Source organism: Cupressus sempervirens, chromosome 9 (assembly GCF_028749045.1).
Source record: "Cupressus sempervirens isolate cs-2001-9-10 chromosome 9, ASM2874904v1, whole genome shotgun sequence".
NCBI lineage: Eukaryota > Viridiplantae > Streptophyta > Pinopsida > Cupressales > Cupressaceae > Cupressus > Cupressus sempervirens.
In genome coordinates, this window is record NC_143126.1 from 805,877,389 (window position 1) to 805,902,753 (window position 25,365).

The window sequence follows — 25,365 nt, forward strand, 5'->3', positions numbered from 1 at the left end:
ACGACCAATTTAAAGGAAGGATAGTGTTAGAATCTGAAAAGATTAATAACCCAGAAAACTAGTGCAAAGAGTAAATATCTAAACTATGAATGCAAATGATACAAAATCAAAATAGCATCATAGAGTTAGTCTCCAAGAGAGTAATGCAAATGCTGGAAGCAAAATAGCATTAAGAGGATGCAAAATAAGAGATGCAAATACAAGCCAGGTAGCATGCTTATATAGGCTAGGAAGAGGGAGGAGGTGGCAACACCAACCAATGAGGAGCAACCATCTATCGGACTAAAGATAGCAAAGTATCTTCCCAAGATAGCTAATAGATGCTCACATGTAGGAAGATGACACCTCACAACCATTCACCTAATAAGACATGCTTTATTAACCTAAGCAAGATTATTAAAAGTGTAGGAAAAACCTAGCAAAATAGGAAAAATAAAAAACTACACTAACACCCCCCCATAAGCGAAGCTTAGGTGGATGTAGAAATGGGTCCCGGCAAGTCAAGCCTGATGAAGTACCCATGTACATAAAATTCCCCCAAAAGAGAGAGAAAAGAGACTCCCCAAAGAAAATTAGGACTCCAAGTGAGAGGAAGAGGCCCCCCCAAAAGATGTAGCATCCTGCACCTCCAGCAAAGCTTGCAAATTTTGTCCGGTAGATCCACTTACATCGAACAATTTTTCTTCCTTTAGAAAAAGGGACAAGATCCCAAGTGCGGTTCCTCATCAAGGAACTATACTCTTCCTGCATAGCTGTATCCCACTCAAAAATACCAGAAGCCTCATGAAAGGACTGTGGATTTGAGGCAGTAGCAATGAAGATATATAGAGCATCCTGGAATTGTGAATGAGTCTGCTTGGTGTCTGATGGATCCCCAACCCAATCACCTGAAAACTGCAAGGTCTGTCTAGCCCAAAGTGGACCAGAAGATGGAGAATCTAGAGGAGAATCATCAACCTGTGAATGATGACTAGGAGAGGAAGGAGGTGAGTCCTTTGAGTCACTCTCTACATCAAAAGTGGAGGTAGAAGACTGCTCAAGTGAATCTGACCCATCAGGAGATCTATCATGTATTCCAAGTGACTCCAATGTCAAAGTAGAAGGCAACCCTGTGACCATGCTCTGCTGGTTAAGCTGATGCAAGTAGTGGAAGTTAAGATGGCCAAACTGCTCATGCCATAATCTGCTCACATCATTAGAGTGAGTGAGAAAAATAGTCAAAGGAGGATCAGGAACAAGGTGAGAAAACATATAGAGTCTTGACTGATGATCTGCTCTCCCAACTGCAATTGTAGAATCATTGTGCAACTCACGTATCTCCACTGAATCAGGAGTGAACTCAACCCGCTTGCCTAAACCTTTGTGAGTGATCTGGTGTACCGATAGGAGATTAGTTGACAATGAGGGTACATAAGGAACATCATGGAATGTGCCATCCCCCACATCAACAGACCCTCTCCCGCACACCTCAATAGGAGTGTTGTCACCCATCAACATAGAAGGCATAGTACATTGCTCCAAGGATGCAATTTCTTCCTTAGATGAAGCCATGTGGTGTGAAGCACCCGAATCAAGAACCCAAGTGGATGGTGAGGAAGCAACTGCAAAAAGGGCCTTGCCCTTTCCTTTCCCCTTGCTGTTTTCTTTTTCTTTGTTAGACCCTTCATTAGAACTTTGTTTGATAGACTCAGGAACACTGATATTATTCTTCTCAAGAATGTATGTCAAGTGATCAAGTTGTTTCTGCAAACATTTATGTTCATCATGACCAGGTCTTTTACAATAAGCACATTTGACCTTTTCTTTCTTAGGTTTATTGCCCTTGGAAGATGGTGTATCAATAGTTGCTTTTGAAGAAATTGGCATCTGATCCTTCTTCTCCTCGCTATTCTTTTGTTTCTTGTCCTTACTATTGTTGTTACTACTTTGTCCTTGTTGTTCTTTTGTGCCTTGGTTGGCAGCCAAGGCATGTGACTTAGAGGACTTAAGAATGCCCATCTGGATTAGCTTGTCCTGTTCTCGAGTGAGATTGATAGCAAAATCATCTAAAGATGGCATGGTGAATTGAGTACCAAGTGCACCCTTAGTAGCATAGAAGGTAGAGACAAACACAGAATATTCTGAACTTAGCTTAGAGAGAATACTAAGAATCAGTTGTTCATCTTTCTTTTCAATTCAACATTGTTTTAACTGCAGCCTTAGTGATTTCAATTTGGTGAAGAAATCTTGGATTGTGTTGAAATTGCCTGGACTCAAACTTATTAATTCATTTTCCAACATATGACCCCTCATTGAATCTTGTGTGCCAAATAGTGTTTCTAGCTTTGTCCATACTTCATTTGGTGTATCCAAAGACTCAATGTGAAATAGCAAGTCAGGAGAAACAGACAAACACAATGTTCCAAATGCCTCATCACATTTGTTAAACCACTTAGGCTTATCTTCATCTTTAGCAGGTTCAGTTTCAAGTCCCATAGTTATCCTATTTAATCCAGCTTTCCTTAAGTGAATTGTCATGCGTGATTTCCACTCAAAGTAATTGTATGGAGTTAGGATGGGCATATTTGTTTGATCCATGATGAAGAAATGCAAAGAAATGCTAAAAAGAAGAGAACCCAGCCACGACAATGTCCCCCCCTCTTTACTCAATCAAAGAACCCCCCCTCAAAGAAATATGATTTGGCACTTTATTTTAGTGCATTTACAACTACCACTAGAAAGAATTACTTAGTGGTCTTGATTTCAATGCATTACAAACCCTCATGAAGAGCATATGCTAGAAGTGAAACTTGGGCACAATAATCAAAGAAACAAATAGCACCAATGTGATCTACTCGAAAAATCATGCACTTTCAAAAAAAGAATCACCTCGATACGAGGTCGTATGAGAAAGTTATGATCCTCCGAAGTTTTCAAAATGAGAATTGTGCACAGTCACGGCTGAGAATCTGCAATTTCTGAAGAATTCATGCATGAAAATCAAAAAACAACTCCACTAGTGGATAGAGCACAAAAAAATAGCCAAGTTCATAACAAGAATCATCAAAATCGGAGTCCGTATGAGCAAAAACGAGACATTTGAAAACTGCATTCAAATCTGCGACTGCCAACGGAGAGGGGTATGGCTGTAGCTTTTCATGCTCGATCCTGAAAAATATACAGCTTGCATGCAAAATCTAAAAGATACCCAGATGGTTTTTCGGGGCTACAAACAAAACCCAGAAAGCGTTTTTCTTGCTGATGAACAGAAGATGTTGCTGTAGTGTAAATCAGACGCCTTTAACAGTAAAAAACGGCTCCAAAAATCAGAAAACAACCCTAGCAACCAAAATTTGACATGCAAATGCTGGATCAGCTTCTTAAGTCCATCAATGGCATGCTGGAACCTGCAAAACTGATTAAAAACTCCAAATATGCAAGTTGGTTGTCAGATTTGAGATTGAAACCCCAGAAAAAAACTGTTTTTGTCAAAACTTTTCTGATTCTCAGGATCATCCAAAGATGCAAGAGAAGAGCATACTTCGTTTTTCAAAAAACTACAATAAAGTTTATTTGCCCCCCCCGAATCTCTCAAATAAGGAAACTAAAATCTACTCTTGCACATAGAAAAGCTCTGATACCATGTTAGAATCTGAAAAGATTAATAACCCAGAAAACTAGTGCAAAGAGTAAATATCTAAACTATGAATGCAAATGATACAAAATCAAAATAGCATCATAGAGTTAGTCTCCAAGAGAGTAATGCAAATGCTGGAAGCAAAATAGCATTAAGAGGATGCAAAACAAGAGATGCAAATACAAGCCAGGTAGCATGCTTATATAGGCTAGGAAGAGGGAGGAGGTGGCAACACCAACCAATGAGGAGCAACCATCTATCGGACTAAAGATAGCAAAGTATCTTCCCAAGATAGCTAATAGATGCTCACATGTAAGAAGATGACACCTCACAACCATTCACCTAATAAGACATGCTTTATTAACCTAAGCAAGATTATTAAAAGTGTAGGAAAAACCTAGCAAAATAGGAAAAATAAAAAACTACACTAACAGATAGAACGTACGAAAATCAAGGTGGGTAGGAAACTTAAAAAACCGTACGGTCACTAGTCTGCACCTGAGAGGCCCCATACAGAAATTTCAGTAGCAGTACGGTCTTGTATAAGACCCCCATACCCGTTCGAATTTTTAAGATTAAGTTCTTTGTTGGGCACATATGGATTTTGAAGATTAAACTCTTTGTTTGGACACGTACGGATTTTGAAGATTAAATTCTCTATTTGAACACCATATGGAATTGGAGGTTGACTTCTCGGTTTGACAATGTATGGATTTTGGAGGTTGATTCTTCTATTTGGCACCGTACGGATTCAATTCCACTGTATGTTTTTCATGACCTTACGGAGTTCTACTGCTGTGACCATATGGATTGAAGGATCGACAGAGAGCTTTCAGAAGGTATTTCATGGCCGTACGACACATTATAACTAGACATTAGCACCGTACAAGGTTCTTATTCAGTGCATGTGTTTCAAGTACCCTCATTGTACGGTTAGATGCGGATCTTTTTTTATTGTTTCTGGGGCACCGTACGACGATTTCATGCAGTAATCGTACGCTGTCTAGGGGCCGATTTCAGTATTCCACCATACGACGAATGGGGAGAAGGAGATTGGCTGAGTGAAGCTTTGCAGAGGATTTTGTTGTGTTGTGGTAGCTGGATTTGAACCCTGGGTAGTTCGTACTTGCATTTTTGTTTTGTTGAGCTTGTTTCCAGAGCACGGTAGGGGATTTGAAGTGGCGAATATAGATCAGCAAAAGGAAGCAGTCAGAAGAGGAGCAACTAAAAAAAAAAAAAAGACAACTCGAAGATTTTCAAAATGAATAATGTATGATGCCAAGGGGAAAAGAAAGACATAAATAGGTGGAAAACGCAAGCAGTTGCTAGAAAGTGTGGGATTGGAAGAAAATCGTAAAAATAGTGTGTTCCATGTAGTTTTGTGTGGGTTTGAGAGCTAATTTGGTCTTGGCGGCGGGGGCGTTGCCCCTTGACCCCCAGTCCGTGCAGTTATCAGTCCTGGAAAATGTGACCAGTTGATGAGACCTGGAGCTGCTGCAGGCATAGAGTGTCTATGTACCAGAGGTAGAGAGAGCACCAGAGCAAGCCTTTCGAGAGAGGTGATACGCTTTGAGGCACTTGGAGTAGGTGTTGGACGTGAGGCTGTCTTGGTGGATGCATAGAGAGCTCGGGAGGAGCTGATCATCCAGTTGAAGGCAATACCGCAACATTTCGCTTAGTGTACCCAAGAGTTGGAAGTAGAGAAAGCGGTATAGCTGGCTATCAAGGTCAGCTAAGGAAACGGTATTGTGTTAGCAAAGGTTGTAGATGCAACGTATTTTGGAGACCAATTTGGTGTAGGCACAGAACAAATGTGAAAGTGGTTTGGCAGAAACAGATCTATCTTGTTGTAGTTAGTCAGTTAATGTATTTTGTTTTGTTAATTTGTCCCGGATATTTTGTAATTGTCATATGGAGATGACCTACCTTTTTGGGGGGGATAAAATTGTAATTCAGCGGACAAGCTCCTTCGGGAAGGTTCTTATTATGTAGCCAACGGGCCCTTCGGTAATTGTCATGTAGCTGATGGACCCCTTCGGGAAGGTTCTTCAAAAAGTATTTATACACCCTTTAGGATCATTGTAAGGACAATCATAAGCATAATGTCTTTGGCATATGCGAATAATAAAAGGAGTACTATTGTTCTTGTCTATTGTCTGTGTGCATTATTCTATTTAGCCCATGTAGTAAACAAGGATCACAATAATAGGCTAATCCTTGAAACTCTGATATTAACAAAATTGGGGACATTACAGTCCTCCTTCCCAGATTGCTTGTCCTTAAGCAATCCGAAACACAGTGAACTCCAACCTCCACCTAGATCCCAAATGAAGAAGTATGTGACACCCCTATCAACATTGGACCAACTTCATATCACTAACATCATCAGGACCAACAACCTAACCTGCAACATGGTACTCAGAACCTGTGCTAATGATGTAGGAGTTAGGATTCTACCAAAAGACAACTTTACAAAAAACTCAGCAAACACTTCTTTCCACTCACCACCCACATAATATATACTGGACTGGAATCCTGATTATCAATAGTAACCCTTGCAAAAGATGAAGCCACAAGAGAACCAAGTGCACTATGTGGTTCTCTGTTGCTCTCAACAAATGCACTCACCTCCACTGTATCCACAATATCTACATCCTCATTAGAATCTATAGATACAAAAACATCACCAACCACTATAGGAAACCAAATTGTATATGCAGATGGTGTAAATTGAGCCTAGCTCCGCTTAGGTGAGTAATCATCGCCAACCTAAAAATCAATACTATGTACTATAAACAACATACACCTAGACATCTAAGGTACTGCTGCTAAGTACCTCACCGGATGGCTCATCTATCACAAAAGTAGCTGTAGATATGACAATATCATCGCATGTGCTTACTTCCATTGTTGTTGCATCACCATCCAATGCACAATCCTAGGAATTCGTGTCAACAACTGTATCATCTGACTCAACTTGACATGAATTCCCATCATACTCCACATCCACTATGTCCAACTCATGTGGTGTCTCATAAGAAATGTCATGCACATCTGTAGCCACTACTGTATCATCACATTTTCTTCGAAAAAGTGATATCACACTCTGCTCAAATCTCAGATTTGAAATTAGTTGAGTCATCCATTTGTTATTTTGATTCAACCCATTTACTAATACATTCAATTGTTCCAAAATATTAGACTCTATGACAGGTTCTTCATCCCTAGGTGGTAAATTACGCTGTTTGTGGGTATAATGAATACCAAACCTCCCGTCACCATCCATAAATCTGAAAACCAAATCTCCAAAATAAAGCACTAATCAAGCTAAGCCTAATTCTTGTAGGCTGGCAAGAAACTATTCTGATACCACTCTAATAACCTTGACTGTTTATAGCTTAATCAAACATCTATTTCATTCAAAACCCAACATTCTGTCAAACACTTGGCATGCTTACCTAATTTCACTGTAAAGAAGATTTTCTAAAATTCAGACACCAAATTAGAGATTGTAAATGGTTTGCTCACAATTTACAAGACAATTTGGGTTTCAGTTTTTATCAGAACAAATTCCAATTATTTATTGTGTAAATCTGCCTTAAGAGCTAGCATATACAGGACTGAAATAATGAAATGCAATTCCCAGGAAAATAATAGGAAACTTTGGAACTTTTATTTGCAAATGTGATTGACAATGTAAGACAATATTTACTAGTAAATTTAGTACAAATGCAGATGATAAATAGGAACCTGTTCAGTGTATGTAGGAATGTCTATGCAAGGACAAATTGCCTTCAAATATATGTCTGCCGCCCACCATTACTGAATACTTGTAAAGACCTCAAGTTGACTCCAAGGGAATTACCAAAACAAACACTGAACAAGCTTCTTGATTCTTATTTATAAATATGGTGAGTACAAGCAAATTTCTCATCAACTAAGCTTTTGACAACACCAATGATCAAAGAGGATAACAAAATTATGGTACCAAACTTCCAATTTAAAAAAATGGTGGAACCTGATTTGAAATTACAGACCATTAATAAACTTCCGCCAACTGTAAGGAAGGACCTACACCATTCACAATGCTGACCCCTCATGCGATATGCCAAGGCAGTTGTTGTTGCCGAGTTTAGGAATTATAGCTATCTCCCTGCGATATGTATTGGCGGCCAAGATTAGCGTCCAGGAAAGATGTCTTCACTAGCAAGGTTATGACACCAAGCTGTAATTAATCTCTGCAGGCCGAAACTTCTCATTATCTGCCTCCCACTATGGATGAATACCATAAATCACTCCAAGCGTTACTCCAAGAATCTCAACCACCTTTCAAAGGAGCCGCCACTTTTGATTAACCTATAATCGATGTGCAATTGGATTGACAATCAGCAGACCCAGCACTACTGATTTCTTCAGAATTGCTTAATCTTCTGATCCACAGTTAGTATAGTTGGAGATTTGGATAATTGTCTACCTCAGCACAATTATCAATGGAAGAAATTTCAGAACTTCATCAAACCTTTAGGCAATTGTAAGAGCAAGCAAAAAAAAAAAAAATTCAAAATGCTCTTCTCTCCAGATGAAATCATATTTAAAAGATTTTGTGCAACTTGGCTTCACCTTGACACTTCTCACTTAAATAACTCTTTATAATATAAAGTCTACTTACTTTATAATATAAAGCTCATTAAATAATCATTAAATCTCGAATTAATCCTAATAACCATGACTTCATCTGATTAATTCATTTGAGGCCCGAAAATAGAGTGATAAGTACTCAACAATGTCAGAACTGCCTTGACCAAAAATAGGATCTGGCCATAAGTGACTTACTAAAAATATTAAGTCCAAAAATAGCGAAGTCATATCAAAGACCCCCAAAACCGAACGTCAACTCACCAGGATCGTGCTGATGAGCTGACAAATCAAAAATCCAAGAACCTGCTATATTGGGGACTTTACAGTACTACTGCCCCAAAGTGAGCCTATGGGTTCGATTGGCATGCCCTCCTTCAAAACGCAGCCTAGAAAGACTATCTCCAACTTGAAATGCAAAACTCTAGTCCATAGAATGCCACAGCAAGTTTCAAAAAATGAATCACATGACCACAAGAATAATTGCAAGGCTGCAAATTGAATAGCAGGTCCAAAAAATGGCTTGAAATCTTCAATCTGCAAACATAGGGGTGCTAGCAATGTGCCGTCCACTCTTCTACAACCCAATTCAAACCTCCAAACCCCACGGGACTAATTGGGGTGTTCACTATAAATCATACCTCCAAGAAAGTTTCAGAATTTGCAATACAATTGATTCCTTCACCAATTTCGAATGCCACAACCAATGATTACTTCTCCATAGATACAAAAATCACAGTATGAGAGAAAATGCAAATTATTTACCTCAGCATAATTGTCAATCACCAAATTTAGAATTCTCATAAGTTTTCAAACCCTTAGCCAGATGCTCTATAAATTCAATATAATAATCAAAACTATTCTCCTTAACCACAGAAAATAAAGTAGGAGATGTTGGCCAATTGTATACTTCAACACAATTGCCAATAACTTCTCAGAATCTCAGACTCAACCCCTGTACTACAATAAGGGCCACAAAATATTAGAACTCAGAAAAAGCCACAAAGACAACAAAAAGAAAATATATATTGAAGCATGCTTTTTCCAATGAAATGAGCTCATATTTATAATCCCTTGTTGGCAAAAGCTTTTCAAAAGAACTCAACTTCAGAAATGCGAAAATTTCCTAAAAGAACTCAGCTCTTGAATCTTTCCTACACAACTCTTTTAGTAACAAATAATACTTGGCTTAGGCATATAATTAATTAAATAAATGCCCCCCTCCAATGATGACTCAACTCTCAACTTAAGTGAAGTTATAAAGTTAAATTATAATTTTATAATAAGCATTTAATAAATTAATAATAATTTGGCCACTAAAAATATAATAACTCCAAAAATACCATTTAAATATGCCGTCTGAAATAGGAGTTACACCTAATTATTTCTCCATGTGACCAAATGCACTTTCCAAAAATAGAAAGGGTCCATCTGAATCAATACTCAACTTACCACAAATAGTAAGTATACAAACCTAAGCCTAAATGAAGTCCAATTTGAGCCAAACGAAGACCATCCTGTAGCTTACTGAATTGTGGGGAAGATAAGACTCTCCCAAGCCAAACCACTGCCTTAGAAGACCTTCTATCCACAATAATTAGCCTATGAGGATCACAATAATAGGGTAATCCTTTAAGCTCTGATACTAACAAAAATGGGGACATTACAACAAGACACACTAGAAGGAAATAAATAAAAGATAATATGGGGGCAAGGGAAAGCTTACATAACCACTCAAGATTGGATGTAGATCTACAAAATAGTCCTTATAGGTATGCCTCCTAAAAAAGCACTTGAAACCTTGTATTCATGTGCCACATAGATTGCCATCATCACTCACATCCATTATTTATTTTTTCCTCTCAATATTAGGGTCCTCCTAAATATGAAACCCTAACTTTTTAACCCAAAGATTATATATCCATGGACTACAAAATTTTGGAATAAAAATAAAGTGTAAGTTTTGCAACAAATCCAAATCTGCTCATCATCTCTTCATTGTGAGTTTGCAACTGATTGCTTGAATTGGGTCTGGAAAAGACTTATTTTATGTTGCGTATTCCTATTTTAACTACTGCACCTATTTGAAAATTGGCCAGACTTACATTAGAATTTCACCTTTGGTAGTTTTTGGTGGAGATTCCTACCCTCCACAGTCATTTGGATTATTTGGAGAGAAAGGAAGTGTAGGACCTTTGAATATGTCTTCAATTCTTTTAAAAGAGTGAAAAAGTTGATTTTTAATGAAATTTAATGTACCTAATTAATAATATATCTGTTTCCTTGTTTAATCGTTGATTATGTTTGCAACGTATGTATGTCCGTATTTTTAACTCATCCCACATGTCTTCGATATTTTCCTTCCATTTGCATGTATCATAAATTCCTAATCACTTTCACAATAACGCTTGGTCTGATCTCTTCTTTGATATTAATTCTCTTTTGACATCAATGGGATTTTCACCCATAGGCATTTGACATCAATGGCATTTTCACCCATAGACATTTGACATCATTGACATTTTCACTAATAGGTCTTTGACATCAATGACACTATCTCCATCCACAAATTCCTTCAACATTGATGATGACTCCAACTTTTGACATCAATGACCACCCATAAAATGATATGATCTAAAGGGTTATATCCATTAATGTAAGAAGATAAAAAAAACTTGGGAGATTACTTTTGTGAAGCTAAGCCAATAGAGGAAATATTCAGGAAAATGAAGGATCATGAACCTTGAGAGGCAATTGGTAATTGTAAAATGGTGTTGGACATGAAAATGCAACAATTTATGGAAATGGAATCTCAACCTATGGAAGCAATCTCATCTATCCACTTTTGAGATCATTGACAACATTGTAACACAGACATGTTATTAAAGATGTAATAAATGTTGCATCATATGTTTTGTTTGTTATCTTTGGAGACATCATCTTTGTATTGATATCAACACTTAAACTTGATGTTGCTAAACTTACTGGTTTTTGCATCTGTTTCTAAACATATTCATAATTGAATCGAATGCTAAATTTCAGTTATACTTACATTGCCGTTTCTGTTATGGCAGAGGATCATAAGAGTATTAGAACTAAAAGCATGGAATGCAATTTTTGTAAAATGCATTCTAGGATTGTTCTAGTTATATGGAAATATGTTAATAGTTAGTAAGCTATTTGGGCCTAGTACAATAATCTTGTTAGGGCATAACACAGAATTGAAAACATATTAGACACTATAAACATATGTTGTTTACACCATTACGAAATTTGTTTTCTGATGATTTTGATGATATGATAAAAAGCTAACTTTGAGTTAAATGATAAGTAAACTTAGAGGAGAATATTCAATCACAGAATTTGATCACCACAAAGTGGTTAGAAAACTTCCAGTAAGCATCATTCATTGATGCATCAAAAACAGAGATTATACTGTTCAAGTTTTTCAAATTACCACAATCAACAACTCTAAAAAATTAACCTTGAAGACCCCAACATTAGATATTTCACAAGAATCAATATTTCTCTTTTTGATGTAAATAATTTCATTGCACCTTATATGTTTAATTTTTATGATTTGTATATTTATTTATCCAATATCATACAATGTTTTCAGGTCCCGAAATTTGGCAAGATACAGCAGGCAAAGTGGATATATTTGTTTCAGGTTCTGGAACAGGAGGAACCATAACAGGAGTTGGAAGATATTTGAAGATGAAAAACCCATCTATTAAGGTTGTCTGTGTTGAACCTTCTGAGAGCCCTGTAATTTCAGGTAAGACACATTAGACCATAACTCTAAAACTTAGAAGGATTCCAATTATTTGACAACTTGGGGAAATTGTTATTACATATTTTAGTTCTGGCTTTTCCCAGATCTTAGCGGCAAGAAAAGAGTAAAATATGTAATAAATTTGATGAACTTTATGCTCCTGTGGGGTTCGACTCAAATTCAAACCTACCCAATAAGAATTGAAGAAATAGGTTAATGCCACTATGATAGATAAAAGGACAAACTTGCAAAATCATGACAAGAGCATCTTTTTTTGTTCAGCTATAAATTAGATTCATAATTATCGCAACTTCATTTTCATCAATGTCATATTTTCATAACAATTTAAAAAATTGACTACTTCCATCCATATGATCGAGAGACAAGTTATGGCTGTAATCTACTATGGAGAGTCATCTTGTAGTTTGGTTCTATGATGTTGGGCTTGTAATCTCTGGCAGACTAATAATAACAGCTGAGATGATGTTATTTCCAAGGTTGCATGGGTACGTGGGTACGGGAACGGGAACGGGTACGGGTACGCATATTTTTCAAAATAGGGGACGGGGGTATGTGTGTAAGCCTAATTTTTTCTATATAATTAATATTTTATAGAAAATATAAAAATCAAAATATCTGTCATGAGTCATGACATTGAGCATTCAAAACAAGAAATTTGAAAATATAAGCCACAAGTCAAATATATATATATGCTATTGCTGAATGTTTAAAGTATTTTTCATAATTGGGGATGGAGGTACTTGGGTATGTCAAACTTAAAAATTACACTTTTATATTTATAAAAAATCTGATTTTATGAGTCATGACAATGGTTTTTCAAAACAAGAACAGTGATAAAGTTTGCAAATGTAATGTACTGTTTTCAGTTTCAGATTTGCTATATGTTTGAAATAATAATACATGATAAATGCTTAGATGCATAACAAAGAAGGCAGACTTTAAACATGAACAAGAAGATCCTAAACCATATGACAATGACATATTGCAAATGATAAACTTTTAACTTGAACAGTGATAAAGTTTATTGTTAATGAGTATCAAAGTTTCAAACTGATTTGGTATTGAATTAAGTTTGATAAACAACAAGCTAATACAAAAACAAAAAACCAAAAAAGAAAAATCAGAATCTTAATCAAGGTCCTTAGCTATGATGCTCTCCACCGAGTACCCGGTACGTGGGATACGTGTACCCGGTACTTGGGTACGTGGGTACGAGTACCAGGGGTGTGGGTACGAGTACCCATGCAACCTTGGTTATTTCTGGAACAAGCTGTGTTAATATTGTGCTAATTTTAAGCTGGTGCACGACGGCCTATTCATTGGGATGTCTCATGAAGACTTTGGTATTTTTGTTTTGTTTTTAATGTTGTATCAAGGTTGTGTAAGGTCCCAAGGACCATTTGAAGTCAATTCAAATCATTTTGTAAGGCTATTAAAGCCATAAAGTTGAGATGATGCTATTTCTCGAACAATCTGTGTTAATATTGTGCTAATCTTAATCTGGTGCAGGAGCACCTATTCGTTGGGATGTCTCATGAAGACTTTGGTATTTTTGTCTTGTTTTTAATAGTGTATCAAGGTCGTGTAAGGTCCCAAGGACCATTTGAAGTCAATTCAAATCATTTTATAAGGCTATTAAAGCCATTAAGTTCATATTACATAATAACCTATAAGGCTTGATAAAGTCAAACATGGTTAAAGCTTGTAGAAATGTCCAAAATGAGTAGAATGGTGTAATTGGACTCCTGTTGTCCATTTTGGCATGTATTGGGGTCATTCAGCAAGTTTTGTGATCATATTTCAAATATTGCAAGAACCTGTCAAAAGTTGTAAAAAATGCAAAATAGGTGATTGGAATCAGTTGGAGTTGGTTGAAGGGGGATGAAAAAGGTTAAAAAAACCTCTTTGTACGAGTCATTGAACAGGAGAGATAGAGTGGAGTGAAGAATTGCATGCTAGAGTATGAAGAAATCAATAAAAAATAGTTAAAATTCTGTATTTTTCATATTCCTGTGACTGTTTTCTTGCAAATCCGTACAGTAGTACAGCCTGGCACTGGCCCAAACTCATTTGGAAAGATAGTATGGTGAATGCACTTTAGTTTAAGTTTCATTAGATTTCATAAGGTATTTTGAAAGATATGAGGTTCTCTATATAAACTGTCAAAAGCCTTATAGGGTAAACATAAATTCTTTAAAATTGTGTTTCTCCTTATCCACCTGGTGGAAAAGACTACAAATTGGTAGATTAACTCTTTGATACATATGCTTGAAGATCTCAAAGCCATGGATTAAAATATCAAGTTTTTCTTTCTTTTCATGGATGCCCTGGACCACTGTCATGTTGATTTGTCTGGTAAAGGTGGGTACAGTTGTTTGTTTTGATGTTTGCTATTGAATATAGAATCACCTGTGTGTGTGCGTATGATAATCAAAGCATGCCCAATGGAACAATGGCGTTATAGTGACTTGATCAGTCATCTGTATTAGAATGTTGCAACACCAGTTGTTCCATATGTATTTTCCTCGATGTACATTTCATTTGAATTAGGACATTTAAATAATCATTTTATGACAAAATAAGGAAACAACAGTAAAAACTCTAAATGCATATCCATCAACATTATAAAGCATAACATCACCAAAAAAATGAGAAAACATCATGATAACATGTATAATCTAAGTTGCCAGTTCAGATTCTTGGTTGGACGCAGGTTCGACATTTGCTCAAAATCTTTTTGGGCTGGGTTTGGATTCATCCATACAATTTTTTTTTTTTCAAAAATAAATTTATATATATGTAAAAATATGCTGCAGCAAATGAATTCATACACCATTATGCTTGTATTAAAGCAACTTAGCAAAATACACCTCCACATATATTAACAATTTAGTTCAAATGAGATGACAAAATGTTAAATACACCACCATATCAATGTTTCAGTTAAAAAACAGTAATGTCAACATTATTAATCAGTCATATGTGATCAAATATCATGTCATCAAAGAAATCATCATTATGCAGTTGCATATTTGAAGCACAATTAGTACCACTAGCATCAGTAGTCTCAGCCACAGCCTCATGATCAGCTTCATCATCACTAAGAATCTCATGATCACCATCATCAATTGCAAGTGCATCAAAGTGGGGCTTCCAACTCCGTAGACTCTGGTTCAACATCCCATGTTTTGCCTCCCCCTTTTTGTAAGTATTCTCTTTGTGAGTTGTGAGCCTCAATTTTGAATGCACAAAGACCAAGTTGTTTGTCTTCAAGGGGTTTATTTGGTTGTGTTTTATTGAGTGGATGAAGGAGTATGTGCTCCAATTCCTCTCAGATGATGATGAACTAGCAAAAGCTATCAAGATTAACAAATTTGAAATTATAGAGGGAAGAGTTTTGAATATTTATCAACAAAAAAATTGAAATTAGAATCTTAAGATTAAAAACTTACATGTGATAAAATTATGATGGCAATGGGTTACAAGTGCTGGTATATTTGTCCAAGGAAGTACCACCATTATGAGCATCAACATTGTTCTTGTCTTCAAGAGCTTTAAGACCACAATCATCGGTGGTCATGAAACTCATAAACTCAAACTTCACTACAGGTCGTAGGTGCTTGGGAAAGAGTCTTTGAAGGGTTGTCATATGCCCTTGAGCAACATTAAGATCTTTGTATGGGGTAACTCTAGTGGTACTCCCCTTGAGGACCAATTGGTTGTAGAACTTGAGGCTCAATGCAAAGGCAAGTAGATGCAAAGAGATAGTCATTTTGTTCCATCTCTCTACCATGATTACTTGTAGCTCCTTGAAGAACTTTTCATTAGGATCTTGCTCTTCCCATTTATGATATTTCTAATATCCTCAATCATGGAGTCAATGCCATCATATACCTCACTTAAGCAAGGCCTATTTATGTCATTGTATTGGATCATGCTCAATATAGGCTTGGTGATCTTCAGAAGGTACTCATGACGATCCTACCAAGAGTCATCTAATATCAATGCCTTAATGGTGACTGCCTTGGCACTATGAAATTGCCTCCATATGCTCCAATTAGCACTAGTTACCATTCTAGACAATGCCTCTTTAACCTTGACAAGGCATCTCAAAACAATAGTGTTGGAAACAACAACCTATTTTAAGATCAAAGCAATAATAAATAAAGTTTAAATTCAAGATTTAAATTTAAATTTAAAAACATAGAAAGTTTACTAAACTAAAGTGATTAGATTTTTAAAACATGTTTAAATTTTAAGCAATTGAACTTACCTTAAAGAGGTCCAATTTCGAGAATTGTCTAAATATGGCTTGCGTCATATGGTGAAATTTGTTACAATTTTTCATATTCATTCAAATTGGTGACAATTAGAAGCCTCATTGCTAGATGATTTTGTTTCTACAATACCCTAGTTTGTGGTTATTATGTGATCTTGATTAAGTTTGAGTTTATTTGCATAATAAGGGAAAATCAAGTACATTTGCATGTATAAAGGAGCTGAAATGAGAGCACAAGTTGTAAAGGAAAGTACAACATCATATGTGCAGCTTGAATAACATGAATCTGTTCAGTAAAATGTCAAGTGTATACAAGAAAAGGTGCATGTGATGATAATCAATGAAACACATGGGCTCACACAAGCCGTGAGCATAGCCAACAACATACTAAGTGCCCTAAAGATAAATAAATGCATACATAAAGATAAGAGAGATACAAGGTACTAGACATTACCTGAGAAGAAAATGCAGATGTTGACCTTTTGCTTTGACTCCCACATCCTTTCAGCACCTAGCTTGCCTCAGAACCTGCAGGGGTTTCAAGAAGAGAAAGGTGGGGGGGTTGGATCCAGAAAGATCTAAGCAATGCCTGATATCCTGTAGACGATCTTTCAATCATGCACACATATAACCATCCTTAAAGCATCAAATACCCCGCTGCCTATACTCAAGACGTGCAAGGAAATCAAAGGATGATGCAGAAAGAGAAATGTACCATGTTTTATCTAACTTGTTTGTTCCATGTGCAGGTATAGAAGATGTCGTGTATTGCTTTCCCATGCAATAAATGCCTTGATTAGAAAATAAAAAAATTCCAAGGGGTAGCCCCTTGAAGCTCCCCTTGGGTTTGATGATTCTCTAGTCAAGAACACCTACGGATTGTACCAAGGTCCCTCTTAGTGCTACACATCAGTGTTGTGAGGGAAACTAGTAGCTCCATCATTAGCAGTTGCCCGAATCACTCCAGCACCAAAGGGCAACATTGTTGCAGTCTCAAGTCACAATCATAATGGAGGCCTTATGACCACTGGAAGCAAAATCAGCAAGCTAAAGGATCACAATGAAGAAAGCAAATGAATCAAACAAGACACTCAGAAACGTCATGAGCTGCATCATCAAGTGCTACAAGAACAAGTCACAAGCCCACATGCAGCAGAAATGCATAATCTGGAACATGGTAATGGAAAGTACAAGTGCAGATTTGATACCAATAAGAATGCATCAGCAAGGCATGATGATGCACATATGCAAGTAATTAGACACATTCAGCCCCTACTGGAGTATGCTACATGTTCAACACAAGCTACAGGAGGTAGCAAAAGAATTGGCAAACATAGACTGTAACACATTTTGAGAAGCATGTTATAGAAATCAGCATAAGCTACAGGAGGTAGCAGAAGCAAGAAACAGATCAGAAAAATCAAGTCATTTTAACATGCAAGGTTCACAACCCCATATGCATCACTGGAACAGAGAGCCCCTTCAATCATTTATGGAGCATGTTACAACTTCAAGTGTTCATGGATCAGCAAAATAGATATCAATGCAAGCAATTTAATGAATACATGGTAATCTTTTGTGCACCCACTTAGGCATGCAGCCATGATTCCTGAAGCAATAATGCTTTCTCATATACTGCAGAAGCCAAGTAAGGTTACATGGTGAGAACCCAACACTTGCATACAGCCATAGCCAGGTCAAGCCCTATAGTCCATGAAAACACATTTCATATATGCAAGCAATAAATTAGAAACAAAGCAGCAAGAACATTAAAATGTAAACACTCAGAATGAGTGACATAAGCATAAGCCTGCGGCTTGGAGAAAGCGAACAACAAATGCATTTACCAAGAAAGTGATCCAAGAAGTAGATATATGTGTAAAGTTTAATAGATCATGTTTGGTGTAGACTTATCAAAGAGTTTGATATGTATTCTGAAATATGATGGACTGATGTCTTCCTGTTGACAAAATTAATATGCTTGCTGTAAACTATAATATCCTTCTCTCTGATCAGTATTGCCAGTTGTAATTGATATGATCTGCAGAATGAAAATTATACCAATATATATATATATAAATTGAAACATGGCGCAATAGAGTCATGACTCTATATGTACATGTTCCAACCTACATATTGGTTCCTTTAAGTTAATGATAACCAGTGTCATATAAACTAAAGTATTAACCCTGACATTAATATAAGATACCGCCCGACATAAATCAAAGATGGCACTTCACTATATTTAAAGGTCTGCCGATACATATACCATCGGTAGTGAACAAAATATGATGGCAACACGTACTCTTGACAGCAAGGTTTTCACATTTCTGTTCATGGTTGTAGTCGTCGTTGTATCTTCCTCTAACTTTTTCCAAGTCCTCTTTCCGGCTGATTGCATAACTAACACTTCCTTGTCCTTTTGTGTGAAAAAGACAAAAAGAGTTAGGTCAGTTGCTGGAATCCCCTGTACAACTTATCCCAAGTGCTTGGCTGGTATGGTTGTACGGCTTCATCTTCTTGTCATGATCTTCTAACTAGGACCTGTCGTACAATAACTACTCCTTGTGCCTTTTGCTTAGTGATGTATTGCCTTAAATGGTTGTATTATGTATGATGATGGTTTACTCTGTTTTTGTCCTGCTATCTCTTAGGGCCCGTTTGGTTGCTGGAATATAAATTAAGCATTGGCATTCGGAATGCTGACTTTGGGATTCTAGAATTTGGAATCCAGATTATGATTAGGGAATTCAATTTGGGACCGTTTGGTTGACCAGGAATTCCTAATGAGAATACACATTTCCTCCGTTTGGTTGCACATTGTAGAATTGGAATACTAGCCAAAATAAGCATTATCTTCTTTATTTAGTTTTTCAACATATGAAATATATTTATAATATATCATTTTCACAAAATTTAATTTAATTTAATCATATTAAAACCATGTTACAGAACGAAAATACTAACTCCATATGAAGGTAATCCCATTTATCTGCATTCTCATGTTTTGAAGAAATCAAGCTATTTTGAAGCCAGACTTTCTAAATGCTGGTCTCTAGAAACTTCTCGAGTTTTTGAAATTATTTTAGAACTTCCTCTGGATGGCTTTCCCCAGACTTACATTGATTGCATTCGGCTTATGTATTCATCTAATTGGAAAAGACATTCATCTTTTTAAAATGTAGATGATGCCCTACGCATTTTACCAATTGCTTATGAATTGCTTTTTGAGGAAGGAATTCGTGCTTGCATGGAATATTTGGAAGCAACTTTTTGGACTCCTCAACAAGAGCTTAGAATCTGAACTCTTCTGTTGTCTTTGTAGCTAAATATCTCGACTGATTTAGTTGAAAGACTTCTAATATCTAAATCCCTTTTTGAAGAAAAATGAGAGCTTTTAAGAAAGACACATACCGAAATGTTTTCTAAAATTCTTAACAAGCCCTTTGTTTCAAAGGGCGTGTCTCTGCGTCATATGCAAGAAACAGTGAAGAAACAGATGGTTGAATATTTTGAGGAAGATAAACATCTGGCTATTCAAAAACTATGTAGAGATGTGCAAAGGCAGCAGCGGTGACGGCAACAATGAAAATAACGTGCAAAATGAGCGCCAAACCAATTTAGGTCGAATGAGCGGACGTGAGAAAATAATTTTATTTCAATAATTTGTAATGCTCAGTTTTGGAAAAATGGAATTAAAATGAGTATTTGGACAATTCCACCTATTTTGGTGGAAGACCGAATCCTTGTTTTGGGGGGCAAATAAGGATACCAGATTCTTCTTTTTTCTAATTCCCATTCCCATTCGACAGACCCAAACAGTGGATTCAAGGATCTTAAGAATTCCATATTCTAATTCCCGTTCTAATCCACGATCCAAACAGGCCCTTAATGTATACTATGTTCTAAATGCTTCTATATTTGCTTGCCCTCCTGCACAAGTGTTTATGCTATAGGCCATACGGTTCTACAAGCTGAATCCATATGGCATGCAACCATTCCCTAATATGTTGTTCCTAGCCATACAATATGTGATGATGCTCTACAACTTTGCTATTCCTATTGTACGGTGTATGGAAACCCCTCTGTGTGCTATTATAACTTCTTAAGGTCGTATGATGTCATCTTTCTATGCTAGCCTTGCTTTTATAACTTCTCAAGACCGTATGATGACCTCTTTCCTCAGACCGTACAATGTCTCATGTTTCGATGTCCTCAACTGTACGATATTTGCTCAGGCACTTTATTTCCTTCTCCTTATGCCCTTGTCGTACAGTGTGCAGTGATGCTTTATACCTCTCTATCTTTGTTGTACGATGTGCTTGTCCCTACCATGTGGTGTATGGTGGTCACCTCTGCGTGCTATTATAGTCGTACATTATATGTGTTTATGTACTTCTTGTTATCCTTCTTATTTCATATGGTAATCATCTTCTATTTTGTCATATGGCCTAACATCTTTGCTCTTGGGTTGTATGATTACTTTCCTCTAACCGTACGGGCCCACATCTGCTCCTTTTGTTGTATGGTGGATGTCGTACGGTCGATGCCTCTCTAGTTGCTTTGTGTCGTATGGCTTTAAAGTTTCAGCTTTTCCATCTACATCGTACATTATATACTGTATAGACTCCTTTGGTGGTACAGTTCCTCTATCTGTCCTCTGAATGACTATACGGTCGTACGGTAGTCAGCTTAGTCTTCTATATGGTTGCAAGGTCGTACGGTATCTTATGTCTGATTACCCTCCAAGTCATACGGTATATATAATCTCTTGCTGCACCCAACACACATGCTTTATCAAAGGTGTATAGTTTGTTGCTCTTTATGTTTTCCTTCGTTACTGTGGTCGTCTCCTGCAAACAAGTCTTTCTTGACCGTACTGTACATTATATAGCCTTCAGCTTACTACTATTTTGTATTTTGTGGTTGCTCTATTAAGATAGGCTAATTTTCTCTATTAGCTTCTTATTTTGCACATCTTTATTATAAGTATTCATATTTACTTATCTTACATATATACATTACTTATTATTATGTTTAGACTCTCACTGAGTTGTTCGTCGATGGAGGTGTGTAATTTCTTTCATGATAGACTTTCAGCTTTGACCCATTCACTATATCAGGCCCTTCCTTCTTGTCGAGCGTCCATAATTTTATTGCTTCATTATTGCCAACTTTGCAGATCTTGTATGACCTGACCCATTTCACTTTAAACTTTCCCAGTTTGATTTCGTTATGCCCATTATACTTCATACTTCAACACTAGTTGGCTTGGTGAAAACTTATTCAAGTGCTTGTCATGCCATGCCTTACATGATGTAGGAGCATCCTAGGCTTTCTTGCAATCCTGCATGTTGGAGGGTTTTTGGTTTGTGGTTGTGGACTCAGTCACCAAAGATGTGGTGCTTGGTCACTATTGGGCATAGTTTATGCCTAGGAGCTCGGCATACTCTAAGAGCTCGACATACAATATGGAGCTTGACATGCACTATGGTGCTTGGCAAGGTCTTGGAGCTCGGTGATGTCTGTGGAGCTCAACAATGCTTGTGAATTTGCTAGTGCTCAGCTTGGTCTTGTTTCCTGGTTGTGCTGAGTTGTCTGTGAGCCGACCTTGGCATTTAATTTATGTATGGGTATCTAATTTGTGTTGTAGCCAACTTGTGGCTCAACATATATTTAATGTGAGAGATTTAATTTAGTTTGTAATGAACTGGGCCGATTTGTGGCTTAGTTGGGTATAAGTAGGGGGTCTTGTAGAGTCTTTAGGCATTAGGAGATCATGATCATCTAACTTGGAGAAGGGGATGAAGGGTAGATGCGAATTTTGAAGAGCTAGGGCTGCGGCTTGAGAACTAGAGGATCACTTGGTGGACCTGAGGGTACAAGTGTGGATTTTTCTTGGTGTTCTTATCCAGTTGTGGATCTGGACTAGCTGTGTTTGGGATTGTGATTGTAAGTTGGATCTTGTGGGATCTTTCAGAACTGATATTGTAATTGTTTTTTGTATTTGGCCCTAACCCGAAAGGCCTTATAGCCGGGCATATTGCATGTAATCAGTTGTTTTATGAATAAAGTTGTGATTTGGTAGTAGATCTTGCATTTTTGTTATGTTTCCACTGTGTGGTTGTTTGTTGGGAGTTTGGACATCTCCTTTGGGGATTCCCTTGCCTTGCATTGCGTCATTACGCCCGTACTGTGTAACCTCAGTGGCCCACTGTACTTGCAGTCGTTGTTCGTCGAGTTTATTTAAATTATACAATCTTTCCCTTAGAATTCCCATATCTCCTAGTTTGTTTTCAATGGCGATTCTTAAACTTGGTATCTTGGCCTCCTGTCCATACATCAACTGAAACAGAGTGTGTCCCATGGTTACCTTGTATGAAGTATGGTACGCCCATAACGTCGGTAGTAGCTTTTCTTCCCAAACCTCTCTTTCAACTGTGCAAGATTTATAAATTACTCCGACTAAGATTTTATTCATAGCTTCTGCTTGCCCGTTGGCTCTCGATAGTACAAGCTCGATAGGGAATGGTATATCTTGAACTCTGTAGTGAGAAGTCAAATGACGTGATTCACGAAATGTCCCCCACGGTCGCTTGTTAACTGTAGTAGGATTGCGTACCTTGTGATGATTTGCTTGTAAATGAATTTTGTTGTGTTGGCTACAAAGTTGTCTCGTTAGGCCCGCTTTTCTACCCACTTGGTAAGGTACTTTGTCACTACCACAATCTACCTGCATCTCCTGGTTTTACTTACCATGAGGGGTACAACAAAATCCAACCCCCATCGTTCAAATAACTCTAGTGCATATGAAGGTTTGAGAGGCAGGAGATCCCTCTTCAGCGCTCTCCCAACCATCTGACATGTATCACACGCAACAACCCACTCTCTGGCATCGTTGTGCACATTTGGGCACCATAACCTTGCCATAAGTGTCTTCCACGCAGTTGTATCCAACCCCATGTGTCCTCCCTTCACGTGCTTCCTTCAACACCTTTGGTATCTCCTCTTCTAGAACACATTGTCTTAAAATCTGGTTGGGTCACATCTTATACAACTTGTTCATTAGCTGAAACGTTCAACTCCTTAGCACCAATTTCCTCCTCTCATTCGGTGGCATTTCCCTAGGAAATTGTCCTATCGAAAGATATTCCCCGATACTTGTTGGATGCTAAAATCTCAGCACACTTCTATTAGTCATTACATCCAAGATTGCTCAAGAATGAGGTCTCAAATGGTGGTTCATAGCTCTCTATTCATGGAGTGCAAGGGTTTGTAATGGAGGCCCTCAGTTTGACTTAGTTTGTACCCATGCAAGTACACCATAAAACGAGAGATTCAAAAATCAAAATATATATGCAAATGAAGATGCAAGCTAATCTAAATGATAACAATGCAAAGCAATGCAAGAAAGAAAATCTAATCTATGAAAGGAAATAACAATGCAATATTAATCTATGAAAACAAATATGGACCTAAGCTAATATGAAAATGGAAGGATGGATCCTGATGATGGAAGCCATGGATGCATGAGAGAAGAAGACAAGAAGATAGAAGTTCTCCACAAAAAGTTTTAACATTTAAACTCCTCTAAAAATCGCTCTCCAAACTTGCAGCATAACAATAACATAATCGTGGATGTCAAAAATGAGGAGAGGACTCTCCCTTATAAAGAAGAATGAACGATTAAGATTAAGAGGCAATAAGTTTTAATCAAGGGTAGAGAAAGAATGATCCGTGTGAGACAAAATTCCACCAATGAAAAAAGAGGAGGAAAATTAAATGGAATCCCACTTAGAAATATGTGCATTTAAGTGTAGAGGAAAAAAGAATTTATTTAATGATTATTTATTTTATTTCCTTTTTCAAGTGAGATTTTATTTAATTAAAGGGAGCAAGTTCGTTTAATTAAATAGGAAATATTTAATTAAATTAAAAGAGGGGGTTTTTCTCTTAATTAAATGTGGATTAATTATTTAATTAAAAGAGAGGTTTTTTTAAAATAAATAAGACTTAGGATAAAATGATAAAACTTTAGGAAATGTTGAAATAATTGAATTAATTACAATTTGATCAAAAAAATTTTACAATTTGATCAAAAAAATTAATTGGAATTGATTTAATAAAATATTGCAAACCATTGATTCAAGAAATTTGATAAATTGAATAATGGGGGCCATAGTCTAGGCGACCATTTTAGGGTGCATACATTTGCCCCTCTTTGACTAATGTGTGATCAATTTGGGAACACATGTAGTCAAAGAAAGAAATTGAAGTGTGAGATCGATTTGGGATCACAAAACAACCCAGATGTGTGGTCGATTAGGGAACACATCAGGACAAAAAATACAAATAAATTTTGACTTAAAAAAGTCGAGGATAAAATTGATAAAACTGAATCAAGGATTGAAGTTGATAAGTACTGGCCCCTCGTTATCAAAATCGAAATGAGATAGAGGAGAAATAACAAATTGATAAATTTGGTCAATTCAAACTAAAGATAAGGATCTTGATGTAAGATGAAAAATATAAGAATCATAGAACCAAGGTAGATCATCAAGCATGAAATATTATGCCCCAAAGGTGAATTAAAAGAAAAGAAGTGAGGTGAAAGTGAATGGAAGGTAGAAATTTGGAAGATATGGAAAGAAACAGAAAGAAGAAAAGAAAATTTTCCATAAGAAATAGAATGCCCCAAAATCAATCAACTATTTAAGATAGAAATTTCGATTGAGATCACGAAAGAAGATAAGGAAATGAAGACCAAAACATGACCACTGTTGATTAAAAGTCTACAAGAAAGATTAAGGGAAAAGCTTCTCAAACTCATAATGTAGCCTAAAAATGCAAACTATCATGAAGTCTAGTAGTACAAGCTACATGGAAATACAAAGGTGGACTTGCAATAGAGCAATTGTAACATAGGATTTTGTGTTAATCATTCATTAGAGAATGTAAAAGAACTTATTTTCATCATTGGGCCATTATTAACGTACATCGAAAAATCACACAATCATCACTAGTCACAAGCGCAACTAT

The 25,365-nt window shown here is 36.8% G+C and overlaps 1 protein-coding gene across 2 annotated transcripts in view; it reads left to right on the forward strand.

Moving 5' to 3' along the window:
• The window catches only part of LOC149541151 (cysteine synthase-like), a 120,085-nt gene that overhangs the window by 75,978 nt on the left and 18,742 nt on the right, over positions 1-25,365 (forward strand). For both annotated transcript variants that reach the window (XM_089802142.1, XM_089802143.1), the window contains exon 5: positions 11,871-12,029. In XM_089802142.1, the coding sequence (XP_089658268.1) occupies positions 11,871-12,029 (159 nt within the window). The remainder of the gene's footprint in view (positions 1-11,870; positions 12,030-25,365) is intronic.